The 16707-nt window shown below is 42.7% G+C and overlaps 1 protein-coding gene across 1 annotated transcript in view; it reads left to right on the top strand.

Moving 5' to 3' along the window:
- The first annotated feature begins 1591 nt into the window (after nucleotides 1–1591).
- The window catches only part of LOC110508721 (transmembrane protein 117), a 92622-nt gene continuing 77506 nt past the window's right edge, over nucleotides 1592–16707 (top strand). The window contains exons 1-2 of the mRNA XM_021589510.2: nucleotides 1592–2114; nucleotides 5091–5397. Coding sequence (XP_021445185.2) covers nucleotides 2025–2114; nucleotides 5091–5397 — 397 coding nt within the window. The 5' untranslated portion in view covers nucleotides 1592–2024. The remainder of the gene's footprint in view (nucleotides 2115–5090; nucleotides 5398–16707) is intronic.

Here is a 16707-nt window from a genome sequence, read left to right as displayed (position 1 = left end):
CTATCAGCTCAACATTCTCAGCACTACACTGTAGAGGACATTTTTTGTTGTTGAATGAAACCAGAAAGACCTCATCCCTCAAAAATGACAATTCATATTTTCAAGACGGTCAAATTCAGCAAAATAAACTTTTTTAGTCATCATATACCTGTATGGTTATGAATATTGTCAGCTAGGATTTTTATTGTTAGTGAGGTAATATCTTTCTAAGTAAAATGCAGCTATGCTACTGTAGATTTTGCTAGCAAGCTAGCTGATAGCAGATTAGAGGAAAATGACATTTAGCATTTGATCCTTTTTAGAAAATGTATTTCATAATCCCCCTAAATATTTTTTCTGCATTAAAATGGCCTAGAGTAGTGTCCCAGTTTGACAGTAATAGGTTGTCCCAGTTTGACAGTAGTACTGGGACACTGTCAAAATGTCAATATTCTAAAAAGGTGAGAGTAGTAAGAAAACCATTTACAGTCATTTTGATTTACAATTACATCCCATTACAAAATACCCTATATATACAAAAGTATGTGGACAAATGAGTGGATTTGGCTATAAAATCCATGCAATCTCCATAGACAAACATTGGCAGTAGAATGGCCTTACTGAAGAGCTCAGTGACTTTCAACATGGCACCATCATAGGGTGCCACCTTTCCAACAAGTCAGTTCATCAAATTTCTGCCCCTGCTAGAGCTGCCCCAGTCAACTGTAAGTGCTGTTTTTGTGAAGTGGAAACATATAGGAGCAACAATGGCTCAGCCGTGAAGTGGTAGGCCACACAAGCTCACAGAAAGGCACCCCCAAGTGCTGAAGCGCGTATCTCGTAAAATCGTCTGTTTTCGGTTGTGACACTCACTACCGAGTTCCAAATTGCCTCTAGATGCAATGTCAGCACAAAGCTGTTTGTTGCGAGCTTCATGAAATGGAGCAGCTCGCTGCCATTGGACTCTGGAACAGTGGAAACGTGTTCTCTGGAGTGATGAATCATGCTTCACCATCTGGCAGTCTAACAGACAAATATGGGTTTGGCAGATGCCAGGAGAACGCTACCTGCCGGAATGCATAGTGCCAACTTTATAGTTTGGTGGACCAGGAATAATAGTCTGTGGCTGTTTTTCATGGTCCAGGCCGCTTAGTTCCAGAGATGGGAAATCTTAACGATACAGAATACAATGACATTCTAGACGATTCTGTGCTTCCAACTTTGTTGCAACATTTTGGGGAAGGCCCTCATACCCAACACCTTTGGGAAGAATTGGAACAATGACTGCAAGCCAGCCCTAATCGCCCAACATTAGTGCCAGACCTCACTAATGTGGCTGAATGGAAGTAAGTCCCCGCAGCACTGTGGAGGCTGTTATAGTAGCAAAGGGGGACCAACTCCATATTAATGCCCATGATTTTGGAATATGAGATGTTTGAGGACCAGGTGTCCATATTTTGGTAATGTAGTGTATGTTTTAATGGGACGAGGAATAAAATTCATTCGTTTTTTATAACCAGAACATTATTTAACTCAGAACCCTATTTTAGCATGTAAATCACCCTAAATTTGCTGGCGTTCTATAAGAACTCCTCCGTGTTCTGCCACCAGCGTGCTTCCTTCGCCCTCGTGCGACAATGTTTGCAAACACAGAAAGGGGTATACGCATTCCCCTCTGTATATAAAAATAAATATTTGTATGCTCTATGAACATCACCCTGCCATCAGTGGGAAACTCGATGTGTTTGTTATATTGCAGTTACATTGCAATGCACTGATGGTATGCGCCAGTCGTGGGGATAGAAGCATCCAGCCATCGCGCGACTCTCCATCATCATCACACATAGAAAACTGCGAGCCGCTCCGGCGGTGCAAAGCAGCGCCTCGCTGCCCTGCCACGCCGCTGCATGGACAGCCAACACAATGGCAGAGGATTTGGGGGTGCATCTGTTTTTAGCAACAACAGATAGCATGGATAATCCCGCCTCAACCGATTCAGCTCTCGTCGTTACGATGATTAGAGCGCCGCTGTCGGCTCGCCGGGCATGATAGGCAGGAGAGAGAGCCGTGCGGGAGCGGGGCTTCTCGTTTTGACAGTACTTTTTGAGAGGGAAACGCAAAGAAGCGTGGAACAAGTAAGTGCGTGTCTGTGTATGTGTGTGTCTGTGTATGTAGGCCTATCCATATCAAGGGGATGCTTTCTTATTAAATCAATATGTAGATGCCGTGCACACACCATTGTGCACTGAGGTAGGTTTCAATTTTGTAATCAGATAATTCCATTCGAGATTGGTAAAGCATATGGATAGAGTATTATATGTATATATATATATAATGCTATGCTAACTTAATTATGCTAATTAAGTTTCCGCGTGGGCGCAGACATCGACTCTATTAATTTGATGAACTGGATACACAGATGCATCTCCCCATCCGCACAACAGCGGTGCTGTGTCCAATGACAGGGCCCATTTAGCCCATCTCAGATAATACTCAATCCCTACTGATTGGAGTGGATTTAACAAGTGACATCAATAAGGGATCATAGCTTTCACCTGGTCAATGCAATCTACCTATATCATGGAAAGAGCCGGTGTTCTTAATGTTTTGTATGCTCAGTGTATATGGAAGTAGTTTTGTGCCAAAAAGGGGTTAAATACGGATAAAAAATATATAATACTTTCCTGATCTTTATTATATCGCTCAGATATACACTACATGACCAAAAGTATGTTTTTCTGCTCTTTTGCACACCAGTATTTCTATTTGCACATCCTCATCTGCACATATCACTCCAGTGTAAATTGCTAAATTGTAATTACTTCTCCACTATTGGCATATTTATTACCTTACCTCCTTACTTCATTTGTACACACTGTATACAGATTTATCTATTGTACGCTTGTTTATCCCATGTGTAACTGTGTTGTTTATGTTGCACTGCTTTGCTTTATCTTGGCCAGGTTGCAGTTGAAAATGAGAACTTGTTCTCAACTAGCCTACCTGGTTAAATAAAGGTGAAAAAAATATATAAATGTGGACAAATGCTTGTCAAACATCTCATTCCAATATCATGTGCATTAATATGGAGTTGTCCCCCCTTTGCCGCTATAATAGCCTCCACTCTTCTGGGAAGGCATTCCACTAGCTGTTGGAACATTGCTGTGAGGACTTACTTCCATTCAGCCACAAGAGCATTAGTGAGTTCGGGCACTGATGTTGGGTGATTAGGCCTGGCTCACAGTCGGCGTTTCAATTCAACCCAAAGGTGTTCTAGAATGTCATTGTATGCTGTAGTGTTAAGATTTCTCTTCACTGGAACAAAGGGGCCTAACCCGAACCATGAAAAACAGCCCCAGACCATTATTCCTCCTCCACCAAACTTTACAGTTAACACTATGCATTCAGACAGGTTGGGTTCTCCTGGCATCCTCCAAACTCAGATTTGTCAGTTGGACCGCCAGATGGTGAAGCATGATTCATCACTCCAGAGAACGTGTTTCCACTGCTCCAGTCCAATGGCAGCGAGCTTTACACCACTCCAGCCGATGCTTGGCATTGCACATTGTGATCTTAGGCTTGTGTGCAGCTGCTCGGCCATAGAAACTCATTTAATGAAGCTCCCGACGAACAGTTCTTGTGCTGACGGTGCTTCCAGAGGCTACAGTATTTGGAACTCGGTAGTGAGTGTTGCAACTGAGGACAGACGATTTTTATGCACTACGTGTATCAGCACTCGGCAGTCCCATTCTTTGAGCTTGTGTGGCTTACCACTTTGCGGCTGAGCCGTTGTTGCTCCAGACATTTTACAAACTGACTTGTTGGAAAGGTGGCATCCTATGACGGTGCCACGTTAAAAGTCACTGAGCTCTTCAGTACGGCCATTCTACTTCCATTGTTTGTCTATGGACATTGCATGGCTGCATGCTCGATTTTATACACCTGTCAGCAACGGGTGTGGCTGAAATAGCAAAATCCACTCATTTGAATGGGTGTCCACCTACTTTTGGCCATGTAGTGTAGAACAGACACTTTAAAACAAACTTCCTTTTGATAATTTTTTTTACTATCTGTTTTTCCATGTCTGAATGTGTTATTCAATGGGCCATGGGCTGATAGCAGTAAGGCCAAATTCAATGTTTCATCATAAAATGTTTTTATATATATTTTATAACTAAAGGGGTCCTAAAATTCTAAATCAAGTAGCTAAAACTGCCTTGGTATGACCATCTTAACAAAATCCATATGTTAACTTATTTGTCATAAACCTCCCCTGAGTCATAACATCAACAACACCTATGGTGGCACATTATACCAAGACAAACATGATGCTGGTGAAATGTAATATCCACATAGCCCAATTTGACACTGCTCTATATCTGGGGCTTTACATCATCATACAAATTCCCAGTATGGATATTTTAGGAAACAGGGTCGGAGGAGACCGGAGGGAAAATATTTGAGACCGCCAAGAATGTGCACGGCAGTGAGTGAGTGACGAGGTGGAGTCCTGGAGCAAATAATTGTCCACAGATTTGAAAATACAGTGGGCTCACTGTCCTGTTGAGAACCGACCCAAGCACTGCCTGGCAGTGGAACCAAAATATCAGCATGATGGTGATAAATCTGAGGGTGGGAACCAGACAAACAGCTAGGCAGTGAATGTGAGGCAGCTCCAAGAGACTGCCTTGTGTGACAGTGTATCTTTAGATAATTTTATTGATTGAGTGAATGGTCTCTGGAAAACCTCTGACGTCAAAGGTCATCCCTGGCGAAATACTAGATTTAAAGGAAGAGAAATGTAAAATAAATACAAATCTGACACCATTTGAGGAGTAGATGACCATAATGATGCTCTGAAACTACACTGTTGACCTGACTGATAGACGTTTTTCAGATAATCTCAGTCTGGATGATAGACCACTTGTCTGTCCTGCTGCTCTTAGCGTGGTGATCACGCTACAGAATAATCTGAGTCGTCTGAATTTAGAATAATCTCAGTCTGGACGGACGTCTCTAGTTTTTCCTCTGTAATCTCATGAACTCTGTAATATTTCCACTGTAATCTGTTGCAGATTTCACTCAGGCAACAATATTCTCTCCCTCTTCAGGTGGACTGTGGCTTGGGGTCCTTCAAAATGGATATAGATCCCTGTTTGCGGTACTATTTCCAGCACCCCTGGTCTCGTCTGTTTGTGGCCTACCTCGTCACTTTCTGCAACTTCCTTATCTTTGCTGAGGACCCTGTCTCCCACAGCCAGACAGAGGCTCACATGATCGTGGTGGGAAACTGCTTCTCCTTCATAGTGAACAAGTACCCTGGTGGAGGATGGAGCGTCCTCAAAGTCATCTCGTGGCTGATGGCCATTGTCACCGGAATGTTTGCCGGGAAGTTCATATTCCACCGCAGGCTCTTTGGTAAGTCAGTCAATTTAATGTATTTATAAAACCCTTTTTACATCGGCAGATGTCACAAAGTGCTTATACAGAACCCAGAGAGCAAGCAATGCAGATGTAGAGCCACGATGGCTAGGAAAATCTCCCATGAAAGCCAGGAACCTAGGAAGAAACCTAGAGAGGAACCATGCTCTGAAGGGTGGCCAGTCCCCTTCTGGCGAGCCTTAAGGAGGAATACAGCCCTACAAAGACAACTGAAAAGTATTTTGTCATGTTAGGGTAATGGTTAGAGTGGCATAGAAAACCACGTGATATGCTAAACACTGACACACACACACACACACACACACACACAGAGCATAAACAGGATATGAAGGGATCATGACTCTATTCCATGTGCTGCTCTCTATAAATATTGAATGTTGCAGTCTTCACTTAGGCCAGGAAAGAGAACATGTCTTGAGTGCTATTATGTTTCCTCTATGCGGAAGAATAGGTATCTGATAATGTACCTACTCTGTCCTTGCACATCTTTCAAGCCTTAATCTATTGAATTACCCTATGAATTACCTGGAGGATTCCACCATTTACTTTTAGACTAAAACTAAATGTCAGAGTTTGAAGCCACTTAGCCGTTTCCCTCCTACACAAAAGCAAGCATCTTAAATGCATTTACAGCACTATAGTTGCGTTGATCTTTCATAATTGCTAGAATTCAATTCAATTCTTCAATCGGCACTCAGCTTGTCTTTCCTTTGAAAGTCATGTCAAGCCTAGCTGCTTGTCTGGTTCCCACCCTCAGATTCAGCACCATTATGGCTCAGCAGTCTAAGTCACTGCATCTCATTGCAAGAGGCATCACTACAGTCCCTGGTCAAATCCAGGCTGTTTCACATCCGGTTGTGATTGGGAGTCCCATAGAGCAGCGCACAATTGTCTCAGTGTCGTCTGGGTTTGGCCAGGGTAGGCTTTCATTGTAAATAAGAATTTGTTGTTAACTCACTTGCCTAGTTAAATAAAGGTAAAAAAAAAAAAAAATGAGGGCAGTCTGTTCAGATCAGAGTTTTACACTTAAAGCCCAGAGCTTCAGGGCACATAGCGGGAAAAGAGAGCAGAGTAGACCTCCCATCTCTCTCTCTCTCTGGAGCTGGAGCCAGGTAGGGCCAATGCACTTCACAGGCCGCAGGGCACAGAGTGCAGGAGGAACAGATGGTGTGTGCGTGTGCATCTGTGTGTGTGTGTGGGCTTGAGTGATTGAGTGAGTGTGAGATGGGGAGAAGTGGGGTGAGATGGTGAGCGATAGACAACATTTTTGCAATGGCATTATGTAATACCCAAAATGAATATAGAGCACTCTATAGAGTACTCTGCAGCTCCTCTTCTCTCCTTTACTACCTACACTACAACATGGTAGGCATGCGCACTTAGTTAATTACAAGTACAGTAATGTCTCATTTATGAAGAATTATTATGAGAAATTCACAGTGTATTTATAATTGTAATGAGAGTCATTTGTCCAATAAATGCCAATCCTTTTATCTGGTCACTGATATTTCAACTTATTCTTTGTTTATTTGTTTTATTTTTCCAAATGAAAGCACTTGTCTTTCCTGCGTAATAGATTAAGTTATTCATGCTGCTATTTCCATTTGTGTTCAACTATGTATCAATTTGTAACTAATGGAAACCAGACAATGTGTTGCTTGCTGACGCATTCCGCTGCATCATTTATCATGGCCTAGAAAAAAAATCTGAATATCACAACCACTAATTTTACGTTGAATTACACCAACTCATCCCACTGGCGATGTTGCTTTTTCACAGAGAACTATACGCAATACACAATTTACCGTGTTTTTGTTAGCAATAACGTTGGCTGCTACCTAGTGGAATGAGTGGGGGTGGATGGAGATCACAGTGGGTTTGTTTTTTATTCTCCGGTAGCACAGCTAGCCACTTATCAGTTTCTCTCAAAGGTGATGGATGGTTCATGACAGACTATGTGGGTTAAGACTACCCAGCCACTAAAGGCTATATGCTCTCCCATTGAGTGGCATGTCTTCTGGTCATTCAGTGAGAGCCTGTCTGTCTCTGTGCCTTTGTTATTACAACAAGGACATGGGGAATTTGATTTGTATGCCCATGTGAGGTTGTATTGTATTCCATTTTGTATACTGCGTTTTCTGTGTTGTAAACCAGTAGGCATACAGTACATACAGCATACCTTTTTCCTTTCCTCCCTGATCCAGCACAGCACTCAGTATTTCATGCTTACAGCCTTCATTGTAAAGCAAAACGCCTTTTCATCAAGGTAATGCAATGGCATCTGCTTCTCATTCCATGTTGTGCTGCACCAGTTTCAGATTAACATAATGTATGCACCTTTGTTTCCTGTGCATTTTCCAAGACTTGTATTCTCAGTGAATGTTTAGCTTCCTAACAGGAGTAGGTATCACATTGACCATCTTTGATTCAGTACTATGAACACAGGGCTTCTTTGCTTTGAGTCATCACGGTGGATTTTCCAGCTCACACAGCCGCTCAGAATAGTATAAACCCGTTTGAGAAAAGACTGAAATGGGAGACCCAGTTTTTTTTGGGAGACTTTGATGGTTAAAGACATTTTGAAGTTAACATCAATGCCCTGCTGTGAATGTGTGACTATTGCCTATGGTTGTTCCATTGTTAAAGCGCTCTCCAATTATGAATGCTCCTCCTGCCTGATCCTGATCCTTGACTGTAGCTGTATCCTCAGAGATACCATCTGGACTCTGTCACATGTTGTTACAGTAGTGCATTATGGGTACGATGGCCCTGTGCTGTGGTGGCCAAAGGTCAGAGTTTGCTTGAGCGTGTGGGTTTAAGTGTGTGTGTGTGTGTGTGTTTAATTTGCATACGTGTGTGTGTGTGTGCGTGCCTGTGTGTGTGTGTACATCTGGAACCTCCGTGTTGTTTCTTCTGTTTAATACACAGCAACAATTCAGTTTAGACCTCCCTTTGTTAGTTGTCACTCGGAGGCTGGCCTTTCACAGTAAATAATATATTGTATTGTTGTCACGCCCTGACCTTAGAGAGCCGTTTTATTTCTCTATTTGGTTAGGTCAGGGTGTGATTTGGGGTGGGCATTCTATGTTGTCTATTTCTTTGTTTTTGGCCGAGTATGGTTCCCAATCAGAGGCAGCTGTCTATCGTTTTCTCTGATTGGGGATCATACTTAGGCAGCCCTTTTTCCCACTTTCTGTGGTGGGATCTTGTTTTTGTTAGTTGCTGGTTTAGCGCTCCATTACTTTATGTGTCGTTTATATTTCTTGTTTTTTTAGTTTGTTCATTTAATAAATTCAAAATGTACGCCTACCACGCTGCGCCTTGGTCTCATTCCGACGACAGCCGTAACAATTGTACTAGTGCCAGGATTCAAATATATAAGACATGGACCAGCAGGCCGTCTGCTGTGTTGAGACGGATGGGTTGTAATGTAATATTGATGTTTGTAGCAGAGATTTGAGCAGAGGGGAATCGGCCACTATCTTAGACAGTTGCTCTTTCTTACATTGGCATGTTGTTGTTTTAGAGTGAATGGGTTTTTTATGTTTTGCTGTTTGATGCATTTTCCATCAAACAGCATTAAATATGCTATAATAAATATGCATTAAATACGCACTAAATACGCTATATTTAGCAGAATCTTAAATGTGTTCATGATCTATTGTGTCCAGGATCAATTGTAAACAGTGAAGTTGTTTATCCACAAGACTGGTTTACACTCAAAACATTAATACAGTAAGTAACCTCCTTTCTTGTCTTGTATTCAGACAATGAAAGGTGTTTTATTATTTTTTATTCATGAAGTAAACTAACTCTAAACATCTTTCTGCTTTGAATGAAAGATAACGGTCCAGGTGTTTGCAAAATCCAGGGAGAGAGAGAGATTGAGTGTGAGAGAGGAGGCAAACAATAAATTGGGCAAAGGAAATTGCTTGTTTACTTAAGATTAACGAAGTCTTTGGTACATACTGTAGCTCTTACGACTGGGGAAATTATTTAGCAAACCTCTCTGACAGTAATCCGATGTGACTGTTGAAACAGCCCCAGCTAGACACTGGAACAGCTGCTTTCCATCTCCCATTGGAGGGAGGGAGGCAAGGAGGGAGGGAGGGATTCTCACTCTTACAAGTACGTCTGCCTTTCTGTTTTATTGGGGAGACTTGTAGTTACCATGGGTGCAACTCTGGGGACCCCGGCAATGTTGTCAGGGTAATTCCAATGTTGAGTGTGACGCCTTGGCCACGGTAACACAGCTGGCGATATAATGACATGGAGCAGGGCTCTTTCCTCTCCTATCCAGCCCATCTAGGTTTGTCAGAGGGCAGCAAGTCGTCTGTTCTAGGGTCCCTAAGGAGGGCAGGAACTGTTGTTCAAATCATCAAATCAAATTTATTTATATAGCCCTTCTTACATCAGCTGATATCTCAAAGTGCTGTACGGAAACCCAGCCGAAAAACCCCAAACAGCAAGCAATGCAGGTGTAGAAGCACTCCCTAGAAAGGCCAAAACCTAGGAAGAAACCTAGAGAGGAACCAGGCTATGAGGGGTGGCCAGTCCTCTTCTGTGCCGGGTGGAGATTATAACAGAACATGGCCAAGATGTTCAAATGTTCATAAATGACCAACATGGTCAAATAATAATAATCACAGTAGTTGTCGAGGGTGCAGCTAGTCAGCACCTCAGGAGTAAATGTCAGTTGGCTTTTCATAGCCGATCATTAAGAGTATCTCTACCGCTCCTGCTGTCTCTAGAGAGTTGAAAGCAGCAGGTCTGGGACAGGTAGCACGTCCAGTGAACAGGTCAGGGTTCCATAGCCGCAGACAGAACAGTTGAAACTGAAGCAGCAGCACGTCCAGGTGGACTGGGGAGAATTAGAGAGAGCATACTTAAATTCACACAGGACACCGGATAAGACCGGAGAAGTACTCCAGATATAACAAACTGACCCTAGCCCCCCGACACATAAACTACTGCAGCACAAATACTGGAGGCTGAGACAGGAGGGGTAGGAGACACTGTGGCCCCATCCGATGATACCCCCGGACAGGCCAAACAGGAATGATATAACCCCACCCACTTTGTCAAAGCACAGCCCCCACACCACTAGAGGGATATTTTCAACCACCAACTTACCATCCTGAGACAAGGCCAAGTATAGCCCACAAAGATCTCCGCCACAGGGGGGGCGCCAACCCAGACAGGAAGATCACGTCAGTGACTCAACCCACTCAAGTGACGCACCCCTCCTAGGGACGGCATGAAAGAGCACCAGTAAGCCAGTGACTCAGCCCCTGTAATAGGGTTAGTGGCAGAGAATCCCAGTGGAGAGAGGGGAACCGGCCAGGCAGAGGCAGCAAGGGCGGTTCGTTGCTCCAGAGCCTTTCCGTTCACCTTCACACTCCTGGGCCAGACCTAACTCAATCATATGACCCACGGAAGAGAGGAGTCTTCAGTAAAGACTTAAAGGTTGAGACCGAGTCTGCGTCTCTCACATGGGTAGGCAGACCATTCCATAAAAATGGAGCTCTATAGGAGAAAGCCCTGCCTCCAGCTGTTTGCTTAGAAATTCTAGGGACAATTAGGAGGCCTGCGTCTTGTGACCGTAGCGTACGTGTAGGTATGTACGGCAGGACCAAATCAGAAAGATAGGTAGGAGCAAGCCCATGTAATGCTTTGTGGGTTAGCTGTAAAACCTTGAAATCAGCCCTTGCCTTAACAGGAAGCCAGTGTAGGGAGGCTAGCACTGGAGTAATATGATCAAATTATTTGGTTCTAGTCAGGATTCTAGCAGCCGTATTTAGCACTAACTGAAGTTTATTTAGTGCTTTAGCCAGAAAGTAAAGCATTGCAGTAGTCTAACCTAGAAGTAACAAAAGCATGGATTCATTTTTCTGCATCATTTTTGGACAAAGTTTCTGATTTCTGCAATGTTACGTAGATGGAAAAAAGCTGTCCTTGAAACAGTCTTGATATGTTCTTCAAAAGAGAGATTAGGGTCCAGAGTAACGCCGAGGTCCTTCACAGTTTTTTTTGAGACGACTGTACAACCATCAAGATTAATTGTCAGTTTCAACAGAAGATCTCTTTGTTTCTTGGGACCTAAAACAAGCATCTATGTTTTGTCCGAGTTTAAAAGTAGAACATTTGCAGCCATCCACTTCCTTATGTCTGAAACGCAGGCTTCTAGCGAGGGCATTTTTGGGGCTTCACCATGTTTAATTGAAATGTACAGCTGTGTGTCATCCGCATAGCAGTGAAAGTTAAAATATATAGTGAAAACAATAGTGGTCCTAAAACTGAACCTTGAGGAACCCCGACAAATTGATATCTTTCCGACAGATAAGATCTAAACCAGGCCAGAACTTGTCTGTGTAGACCAATTTGGCGTTCCAATCTCTCCAAAAGAATGTGGTGATCGATGGTATCAAAAGCAGCACTAAGGTCTAGGAGCACGAAGACAGATGCAGAGCCTCGGTCTGATGCCATTAAAAGGTAATTTACCACCTTCACAAGTGCAGTCTCAGTGCTATGATGGGGTCTAAACCAGACTGAAGCATTTCGTATACATTGTTTGTCCTCAGGAAGGCAGTGAGTTGCTGCGCAACAGCTTTTTCTAAATTTTTTGAGAGGAATGGAAGATTCGATATATGCCGATAGATTTTTATATTTTCAAGGTTTGGCTTTTTCAAGAGAGGCTTTATTACTGCCACTTTTAGTGAGTTTGGTTCACATCTAGTGGATAGAGAGCCGTTTATTATGTTCAACATAGGAGGGCCAAGCACAGGAAGCAGCTCTTTTAGTAGTTTAGTTGGAATAGGGTCCAGTATGCAGCTTGAAGGTTTAGAGGCCATGATTATTTTCATCATTGTGTCAAGAGATATAGTACTAAAACACTTGAATGTCTCTTTTGATCCTAGGTCCTGGCAGAGTTGTGCAGACTCAGGACAACTGAGATTTGGAGGAATATGCAGATTTAAAGAGGAGTCCATAATTTGCTTTCTAATGATCATGATCTTTTCCTCAAAGAAGTTCATGAATTTACTACTGCTGAAGTGAAAGCCATCCTTACTTGGGGAATGCTGCTTTTTAGTTAGCTTTGCGACAGTATCAAAAATACATTTTGGATTGTTCTTATTTTCCTCAATTAAGTTGGAAAATAGGATGATCAGGCAGCAGTGAGGGCTCTTTGATGCTGCACGGTACTGTCTTTTCAAGCTGGTCGGAAGACTTCCAGTTTGGTGTGGTGCCATTTCCTTTCCAATTTTCTGGAAGCTTGCTTCAGAGCTTGGGTATTTTCTGTATACCAGGGAGCTAGTTTCTTATGACAAATGTTTTTAGTTTTTAGGGGTGCAACTGCATCTAGGGTATTGCGCAAGGTTAAATTGAGTTCCTCAGTTAGGTGGTTAACTGATTTTTGTCCTCTGACGTCCTTGGGTAGGCAGAGGGAGTCTGGAAGGGCATCAAGGAATCTTTGTGTTGTCTGAGAATTTATAGCATGACTTTTGATGCTCCTTGGTTGGGGTCTGAGCAGATTATTTGTTGCGATTGCAAACGTAATAAAATGGTGGTCCAATAGTCCAGGATTATGAGGAAAAACATTAAGATCCACAACATTTATTCCAGATTGACATTTATTCATTTATTCCAGATTGGAGAAGATCTTCAGAGAGGAGTGGGACAAAATCCCTCCTGAGATGTGTGCAAACCTGGTGGCCAACTTCAAGAAACATCTGACCTCTGTGATTGCCAACAAGGGTTTTGCCAACAAGTATTAAGTCATGTTTTGCAGAGGGGTCAAATACATATTTCCCTCATTAAAATGCAAATCAATTTATAACATTTTTGACATGCGTTTCTCTGGATTTTTTGAACAGTCTCTCACTGTTCAAATTAACCTACAATTAAAATTATAGACGGATCATTTCTTTGTCAGTGGGCAAACGTACAAAATCAGCAGGGGATCAAATACTTTTTTACCTCACTGTAGGTTTCAATGGCACAATGCATCATCTATCCTGCTCTATAGATAATGTCATGTACTGTCATGTTGTGTCTTGTCTCTGTCCTTTCCCTTCACCCTGTCTCCCTCTGCTGGTCGTTGTTAGGTTACCTTTTCTCCCCCGCTTTCCCCCAGCTGTTCCTTGTCTCCTCTGACTACCCATTCACCCCGTTTCCCACCTGTTCCCTTTTTCCCTCTGATTAGGTCCCTATATCTCTCTCTGTTTCTGTTCCTGTCCTTGTCGGATTCTTGTTTGTTGTGTTTCATGCCTGAGCCAGACTATCGTCATGTTTGCTGTAACCTTGTCCTGTCCTGTCGGAATCTGCCGGTCTATCTGAGCCTACCTATGTTTGGTTATTAAAGAAGCTCTGTTTAAGTTAGTTCGCTTTTGGGTCCTCATTCACTCACCGTAACAGATAAACACAGACACTTGACAAAGGTAGAATTTCCCCCCTCTCCCTCCTTGGTTGGCATTTCTTTTGTGAGAGACAATCTCTCTGAATGACATGGCAATATGTGCATGGCTAGCACCAGAACTAATCAGTTGGACAGGTGTTTGATTTCCATTGGGGCACATTTTCTTGACAGGACCTCCTACGTGTGCATGCGCTGCACAATTACTTTTAAAACTAGAACCGCTGTGCCTCGATGGACCCCCGATTCAAGCTAATGAGTAGTCATTCCGAATGCAACATTCTAGCAGTGTAATTAATACATGTCATGTACAGTTGAAGTCAGAAGTTTACATACACCTTAGCCAGATACGTTTAAACACAGTTTTTCCAATTCCTGACATTTAATCCAAATAATAATTCCCTGTCTTAGGAGTTGTCTCAGTTAGGATCACCACTTTATTTTAAGAATGTGAAAAGTCAGAATAATACTAGCGAGAATTATTTATTTCAGCTTTTATATTTCTTTCATCACATTCCCAGTGGGTCAGATGTTTATGACACTCAATTAGTATTTGGTAACATTGCCTTTAAATTGTTTAACTTGTGTATAAACGTTTCGGGTAGCCGTCCACAAGCTTCCCACAATCAGTTGGTGAATTTTGTCCATTACTCCTGACAGAGCTGGTGTAATTGAGTCAGGTTTGTAGGCTTCCTTGCTAGCACACGCCTTTTCAGTTCTGCCCCCACATTTTCTATGGGATTGAGGTCAGGGCTTTGTGATGGCCGCTCCAATACCTTGACTTTGTTGTCCTTAAGCCATTTTGCCACAACTTTGGAAGTATGCTTGGGGTCATTGTCCATTTGGAAGACCCATTTGCGACCAAGCTTCAACCTCCTGACTGGTCTTGAGATGTTGCTTCAATACAGTGGGGCAAAAAAGTATTTAGTCAGCCACCAATTGTGCAAGTTCTCCCACTTAAAAAGATGAGAGAGGCCTGTAATTTTCATCATAGGTACACTTCAACTATGACAGACAAAATGAGAAAAAAAATCCAGAAAATGACATTGTAGGATTTTTAATGAATTTATTTGCAAATTATGGTGGAAAATAAGTATTTGGTCACCTACAAACCAGCAAGATTTCTGGCTCTCACAGACCTGTAACTTCTTCTTTAAGAGGCTCCTCTGTCCTCCACTCGTTACCTGTATTAATGGCACCTGTTTGAACTTGTTACCACAACCTCAAACAGTCACACTCCAAAATCCATTATGGCCAAGACCAAAGAGCTGCATTCTGCAGCGATACACCATCCCATCTTTTTGCGCTTTGTGGGACTATCATCTGTTTTTCAACAGGACAATGACCCAAAACACACCTCCAGGCTGTGTAAGGGTATTTGACCAATAAGAGTGATGGAGTGCTGCATCAGATGACCTGGCCACCACAATCACCCGACCTCAACCAAATTGAGATGGTTTGGGATAAGTTGCACCGCAGAGTGATGGAAAAGCAGCCAACCATTGCTCAGCATATGTGGGAACTCCTTCAAGACTTTTATCAAAATTGGATTTGTTTTCAAATAATTTGTGGGTCTGTGTAATCTGAGGGAAATATGTGTCTCTAATATGGTCATAATGTCACGCCCTGATCTGCTTCACCTGTCCTAGTGATTGTCTTCACCCCCTCCAGATGTCGCTTATTTTCCCCAGTTTATTTATCCCTGTGTTTCCTGTCTCTCTGTGCCAGTTCGTCTTGTATGTTTCCAAGTTAACCAGCGTTTTTCCCGTTCTGCTTTTTGCATTCTCCTTTTTCTAGTCCTCCGGTTTTGACCCTTGCCTGTTTCTGGACTTTGTACCTGCCTGCCTGACCTTTCTGCCTGCCTTGACCACGAGCCTGTCTGCCACTCTGTACCTCCTGGACTCTGATCTGGTTTTGACCTTTTGCCTGTCCACGACCATTCTCTTGCCCATCTCTTTGTATTCATAAACATTGTAAGACTCCAACCATCTGCCTCCTGTGTCTGCATTTGGATCTCGCCTTGTGCCTTGATACATACATTTGGCAGGAGGTTAGGAAGTTCAGCTTAGTTTCCACATTTTGCACATAGCACATACTGTAGTGTGCACATAGCCTGTCTTCTCGAGAGAGAGCCAGGTCTGCCTACCTATGCCTATCAATGCTTACTGAGTCTGTACATAATCAAAGCTTTCCTTCATTTTTGGTCAGTCACAGTGGTCAGGTATCCTGTTGAGGCCCAAACTGCATTCCAGTTTGCGCTGTTTTTTTTGGTTAATTATTTCCAATGTGTCAAGTAATTATTTTGTTGTTTTCTCATGATCTGATTGGGTCTAACTGTGTTGCTGTCCCCATGCTCTGTGGGTTCTGTTTGTCTTTGTGAACAGAGCCCCAGGACCAGCTTGTTGAGGGGACTCTTCTCTGGGATCATCTCTCTGTAGGTGATGGATTTGTTATGGAAGGTTTGGGAATCGCTTCCTTTTAGGTGGTTGTAGAATTTAACAGCTCTTTTAAGGATTTTGTTCATGAGCAGGTTTCGTCCTAATTCTTTTCTGCATGCATTATTTGGTGTTTTACGTTGTACACAGAGGATGTTTTTGCAGAATTCTGCATGCAATCTCAATTTGGTGTTTTGTGAATTCTTGGTTGGTGAGTGGACCCCAGACATCACAACCATAAAAGGCAATGGGTTCTATAACTGATGCAAGTATTTTTAGCCAGCTCCTAATTTGGATGTCAAATTTTATGTTCCTTTTGATGGCGTAGAAAGCCCTTCTTGTCTTGTCTCTCAGATAGTTTCATAGTGTATTTCTGTACTGTTTTGGAGTTTCACCATATTGAAGGCGTAGGCTCAGGTTTTCTGGGTCTCTATGTCT

The sequence above is a fragment of the Oncorhynchus mykiss genome, chromosome 1, assembly GCF_013265735.2.
Source record: "Oncorhynchus mykiss isolate Arlee chromosome 1, USDA_OmykA_1.1, whole genome shotgun sequence".
Classification (NCBI taxonomy): domain Eukaryota; kingdom Metazoa; phylum Chordata; class Actinopteri; order Salmoniformes; family Salmonidae; genus Oncorhynchus; species Oncorhynchus mykiss.
Note: the sequence above shows the minus strand (reverse complement) of the source record. Positions and strands in the feature narration are given on the sequence as shown.